At 51.1% G+C, this 6,171-nt stretch overlaps 1 protein-coding gene across 1 annotated transcript; it reads right to left on the bottom strand.

Annotated features, from left to right (window-relative positions):
- Nucleotides 1–2,118: 2,118 nt before the first annotated feature.
- LOC108079116 (ATP-dependent RNA helicase DDX54) lies at nucleotides 2,119–6,139 on the bottom strand. The gene is made up of 6 exons (XM_017173356.3): nucleotides 6,048–6,139; nucleotides 5,439–5,988; nucleotides 4,621–5,375; nucleotides 4,285–4,560; nucleotides 3,316–4,222; nucleotides 2,119–2,278 (listed from the first exon to the last, which is right to left on the bottom strand). Exons 1-5 carry the CDS (start codon nucleotides 6,048–6,050, stop codon nucleotides 3,323–3,325), a joined length of 2,484 nt encoding a protein of 827 aa, XP_017028845.1. The 5' UTR covers nucleotides 6,051–6,139; the 3' UTR covers nucleotides 2,119–2,278; nucleotides 3,316–3,322.
- Between the last annotated feature and the right edge of the window lie 32 nt (nucleotides 6,140–6,171).

Raw genomic sequence — 6,171 nt, 5'->3', positions numbered from 1 at the left:
TTTTGTCTATGGAATTCCCCAGAATGAGAGTAACAGAATTTTCTGTTAAAACGAGAGCGGCCCTCTGGCTAGCGATTTTCTAGTTTAGTTTGCCCCTAAAAAATCCCTAAATCCTAAATCCGTAATCGAATCACATCTGATACTACAACCAGAATGGGAGTAACAGAATATTAATCGATTGTTTCTCATGAAGAGCGCCAAAATGCATAGTCATTTGAATTTTTAAATTCTTTACATAAAAATGAAATCGTTATCTCCGAATTTTCCTTGCTTTCTAAGCATTCCATTGGAATTTTCTGTCAGCTACTGCATCTTACTATACGATCTTCCCCCTGGTCAGATTTCCAGCCCGGCTCCATATTTGTGTGCATCTGGAGGACACATCAATTGAGTAATGCGTTTTTAAGTGACGCTTAGACGCATTCTTCACTAAATTGTGCAATTGTCTGAGCGTCCCGAATTAGACAGCGCAAAGAAACGCACACAAGAGACCCGACCCGGTCTGCCAAGAGATTTCGATTGAGATCTCGGGCCAGAGATAAGACCCTTCGGCCCAGCTGGAACGGACTCGGACTCGGCATTGCGTGAGTTCAACAATCTGTAAATTGGTCGCCGCAAGTGAGCGATGTAAATTGAGCTGCATGCCGCCGCTGCAATTGGTTTCGACCGGGAGTGGGACTGGGACCGGGACCGGGACCCTTCTCTCTCCCCCAGCACTTACTTGATTGACTTGGATTGGCTTTCCCCAGATATCATCGTCCGCACAAGACGTCTGTCATCCGGACGCAGAGAGAGAGAAGTGGCAGTCAGAGCCCTTGAAGCAGTCCATCATAATCTGTATCGCATGTTATCTGTTGATATTTCTGTATATCCAGTACTTGTATTAATAGTTCTAAAGCCGAGAGACATATGCCTAGAAATTATAATAAAATCGAAAAGTGTTTTTAAACAGCGCTATATTACATATTTTGAAGAGAATGTAATGCCACACAGAAGCCCCAAAAACATATTTTGAAACTCAGCACAGCCGGGGTAAAAGGCAAATGGATTTCCCATAATTCTCCCCCAGCTCTTGCTTTTTCGTTCACACATTGCCTTTGAGCTGGAAGCTGATTAAACTGATTGCGGATGACTTGCTTGGGGGCGGCGGCTAGTCAGACAGCATTAATGACGAAGGGTTCAAATTTTCCCATGAAACAGCGGAATCACTGGGGTTTGATCCACTGCCACGGGGCTTTGGGATGCATGGCGCCGGCACTTGGCCAGCCAACCCCCAGCTAAGTTGTGAAGTGAAATGATGTCATCGTTGAGAAATTCCGCTGATGACGTAGACGCAATAGCCACTCCACAAAAGTTTTCACAGGGAGCACAGAATGCAGCATTTCATTCCAAGAATATAAATATATGGAAATGTATCTGTACTCACTGGGTTAGGCGTTGGACGAAAGACGACGGAGGGAGAGTGCTGAGCATTTACACATTCCGCGCACAAATGATTTCTGATTGTAAACATATGCGCCATCGCCTCGCACGAACCCGCATCTATGACAGGTCAAGAGCGGAGCTCGTCGTCGGCATCAGAGCAGCAGCCCGCTCAAGTGGCTGAAAAGTGGAAAAGAGATGCCTCTGCCATTTAACAAACTGAAGGAGATAGGAAGAAACAGATCGCTTTGGATGGTCCAATTCCAGCTCCAATCCACAGCGATGTCGTGCCTTATGCAACGGGCAGATTGCTCAGATGGCTGAGGCAAGCTGGAAAGCAAGTTCTTGGAAACATCTCGGCACACATGGGGGCGAGATCTATTTTGGGCACCCCTCGAAGTGCGAAAATGAAGTGGCAGAAGCCGTTAAGCGAATGGGTGTTCCTCCGGCCCCACGCACATGTGGCTGGGAATGCACCGCATTCGGTTGGTGCAGCAGCAGCAGCTTAAAAGACAGCGATATTGGTCCAGGGGGAATCCCACGGTCCTAGATGGCCACCATATGGGCGCGCTGTCAGTGTATTTTTGGACCTAAAAAGGGAGATTTCCCTCCTTGGAATTAAATTTTGTTTATGGCCTGCCGCTCCACTTATTGGGGTTTCTCTCCCGTTCCCCAGCCCATTCAAAAATGTCGTACTTCACACATTTCATCGTGTATTTTTATCAAAACACTTTCCGAAATCCAAGTCCAAAGAGCAGTTCTTAGGCACGGTTGAGCCCCTCGGGTGCAGCGCCAGTGCCTGCTGAACAAATATTTTGAGTGTCTCGTTGGGGGAAGGCGATTAATCAGAAGATCTCTGTGGATGAGAGGGGGAAAATAATACACAATCAGAGAACAGTAGGCATGCAGTAAGCAAATAGTTAAATTAATGTTAGGAAAGCTAATGGGGGTGCCTTGTGCGCATCCTAGACACGATTAAAGACCAATTCGCTTCCCATTAAAGTGTAAAACCACCCAATAACGTGACTCTCGAGCTGCTGGCCAATTCTGCGGGCCATGACAATTACCATTGTCTCGGTGGTGGTTAGTTTGAGGATCAATTCGTAGGCCGAAAGAGATGGATTAACACACACAGTTGTCCTTCGCAGGCAGCCGAACAAGGGTCGCTTCCCGGGGTGCAGACTGTTTGCTTAAGGCACGCACAGGATGTGCGTGTCATCGCAGGCGGGGTGCGCCCAAAGCCAGGCCTGAGCGTGCTCGTAGTACCTTTCCCGAAACGCTGGCCTGCCTTCTGCACGTGGTGAACACACCCCGTGAGTTAGCCAGAAGCACGCACATAGGTCAAACCGCTTGTTCCGAGTCCTATTTGGGTCATGTTCGAAAAGAGGCCAGGGTGCGCAGGGGCGGTGGCTATTCAATTTCACTTTAGACACACGAAAAATACAAGCTTGTCACTGGCTTTTTTTGACTTTTAATTTCTGTCTGACGCGACTTAACCAGCGGGGTAGGACACGTGCGTGCTCAAGGGCCTTCACAAAACATGCATTTCCTCCTCCATCTGTTTGTTCCATTTCAAACACTTCATAAATTACGAGGGAAAAGTGAAAATTGACTTGAGCCTTGATCCGCGGTAATGGCTTTGCTTGACAGACAAGGGTTCGGCAATCGTAGCTTGTTGCTTTGCCAGATGCCGACCTCCCTCACTCTGGAGCTCAGTTCAGGTAGCCGCCTAAACTAAAACTACAACTCTATAAACAAGGCCCATTTGGCGTTAGAATTACAGGAGGAAAGGCCAAGGTAGCTGGGGAGTCCTGCGTGCGAGAGGGCAGTTCGGTTGATGTGACCCAATTTGTCCCCAACTTAACCCTAATAATGGTCAGAAACTGTACTCACCTGACTACTACTTGCGCTTTCTGGGCCCACCAGTTGCTTGAGCCTTGGGTCGCTGGTTCTTCCGCATGCTGCGCTTGCGATTTTCGGCCTTCTTCTCCGCATTATCCTCGTTGCGCTTCTTGATGAACTCCAGGCGCATGCGGGACTTTACAATCTGCTCGGGTCGCCGCATCTCCTTATCATTTCCGCTGAGCCGCTTCTTCAGCTCAAGCTTCACATTGTGACGCGCATGGCGGCTGACGGGATAGCGCTGGGCGTGGCTCAGAGGCCTGAACTTGTCGTCGTCACTATCCGCGTTCTCGCGCTGCAGCTGGTCCTCGATCTTGGACTTCTCCTTCCACTCGTTGTAGCGGCCCGTCTTGAAGGAGGCTGGAATCCAGGCGCCGGACTCGGTGCGGATCTTGTTGGCTCGAGGATCTTGCACGGACACCATTTTCTTCTTGATGCGGTCCCACTTCTTCAGGCCCGGCTTGTGCTTCACCTCCTGCGAAGAGTTGCGGTCGGAAACCGAAAACTCGGCATTCTGGGCCTGACGCTCAAACGTGTTGATAGCCAGGCCATCCTCTGTGTGCTTGTCGGCCGACTGGTACGGCACGTAGTGCTCATCGTCCTTGGCGTTGGTCTTACGCTTCTTCTTCTTGGGCTTATCCTTGTACAGGGCGTCCATGTTTTGGAGCCTTTTGGGCGCCACGACTTTGTTGAAGGTACTGCTAATGGCTTCCTCGTCGGCGGTGGGCATTCGGGTGGAACTGGGCCTCTGGGTCTCGGCCTCCTTTATCGCCTCGTCTAGGTCCTCATCAGCTCGCTGCTTCCTAAACTTTTGAATAACATCCGCGTGTTGGCTTCGCTTCTCCTTCATAACCAGAAATTGGGTCGATTTTTGCGTGGTGTTGAGTTCAAAAACGGTCTGAAAAAGAGTAAGGGATAAGCAAGCTTCCTTTTAAGGACACCTGATGAGGTACAACTTACACCGCCTGGCCGGAAACTACGCATCTTGACCAGTATATCATGCTTCTCCTCCTGCAACTTGCGCTCAGCTGCAGCCACCTCCGCCTGGGATTCTGTAGACTGCCCATTGACCTCGGCGGCCTGGGCGAGGGCAGGAGCGGCTGTGAAGAAGTCTTCCAAGGGTTTCAGCGCAAAGAACTTGATCTTCTTCACTCGTGCATTGGCATCCGTGGAGGCCACTGGACGCGAGCTTAGGTATTTCTTGTAGGCATTCTCACTGGTGCGCAACACTCCAGACTGCAATTATTCCAAGCGGTAAATAAGCTACACATGTGAACAGTTGCTTGGAAGACTTACAATATGATGACTCTTCTTGATATCGGTCACTGTGAGGTGCTCCTCCTCGAGCAGGTCCTGCGGAATGGTCCCCATGGCCGAGCTGTCATTGATGTTGAAAGGCCGGTTGAGGAACAGGTGTAGATCCAGGAGATGGGCTGTATCATCCGTGGAGAAGATGGAGTAGGCGGTGCCAGTGCGGCCTGCTCTCGCACAGCGGCCGACGCGATGCACAAACAGCTTCGGCTTGCCCGGAAAGTGAAGATTGACCACGTAGTCTAGGCTGGGAATGTCAATGCCGCGGGCTGCCACATCCGTGACGATCAGAACCGACACCTTCTTGCTCACGAACTTGGCGGTATTGATTTTACGAGCTGCCGGATCCAGACTGGAGTACACCGATGTGTTGGAGATGCCTGCCTCGGTGAGGATGTACGAAATCAACTCCACATGGTGCTGAGTGCCGGCAAACACCACGGTCTGCGAGTCCTGCGGGATCACATACTTCAAAAGCACCACGAGCGCTGTGTAGCGGTCGTCGGGCCGGCAGTAGAGGAACTTCAGAGCCAGGGCATCCGGCAGCTTGGACTCTACGTCCAGGCGTATGAGAACCGGGTCGTTGAGGCCCGCGCGAGCAAAATCCACCAGCAACTTGGGCAGCGTGGCGGAAAACATGACCATTTGCCGGGAGGAGGGCAGCCGGTGCAGAGTCTCGTTCAGCTGCTCGCCGAAACCCATCTCGAACAAACGATCAGCTTCGTCGAAGACCACGTACTCTGGGAAACGATAGAAATAGCTTGGGTGAAAAACTAGCTTCAAAAAACGCGAAAATCACTCACCTATAGAGTTCAGCTTTAGGTCCATTTCCACACACAAGTGGAGGAAGCGGCCAGGTGTGGCCACGATCACATCGGGGCACGTGTGAATGGCCGAGAACTGCGAATCCATAGAGTCGCCTCCCAGCACCAGGATGGTCTTTAGCTCCATGAAGCGGCCAAGCTCCTTGATAAACTTGTACGTCTGCACCGCCAGCTCGCGCGTGGGCGATAGGATGAGGGCACGGGCGCCCTTGGTGGGCTCCCGCCGCTGCAGCTTCTCAAAGAGGGGAATCAGGAAGCAGGCCGTCTTTCCGGAGCCAGTCTTGGCCATGGCCACCACGTCCCGGCCCTCCAGGATCAGAGGAATAGTCTTGCGTTGGATGGGCGTGGGCACCTTGTAGCCCCGCTTTGTGATGCCCTTGATCAGCTCAAAGCCCAGGCCCATGGACTGAAAGCCGCCGCTTTTCTTTGACTTGGGCTTGCTCCGGAGGATGTCGTCGCCCCGATCACCGCTGCCGCCGCCATTGTCCAGCGAGGGAAACCCTGGTATTTCATCAGCTTGTTTTTTGCGCTGCAAGCGGGGGGAAACGGCATTTAATATTATTTAAAAGCGGCGAGTTATTTCCTTACCATTTCTGTTTTGTTTTACACGTGCATTTGTTAGGGAGTTGCCACCGCGTAGAGAAAACAGCTGTGCAGTCGGGGCTAGAAAAAGTGGCAACGACAGATTTAAGTCGATGTTTTCCACTATCGA

The sequence above is a fragment of the Drosophila kikkawai genome, chromosome 3L (assembly GCF_030179895.1).
Source record: "Drosophila kikkawai strain 14028-0561.14 chromosome 3L, DkikHiC1v2, whole genome shotgun sequence".
In the NCBI taxonomy this organism is placed as follows: domain Eukaryota; kingdom Metazoa; phylum Arthropoda; class Insecta; order Diptera; family Drosophilidae; genus Drosophila; species Drosophila kikkawai.
Note: the sequence above shows the minus strand (reverse complement) of the source record. Positions and strands in the feature narration are given on the sequence as shown.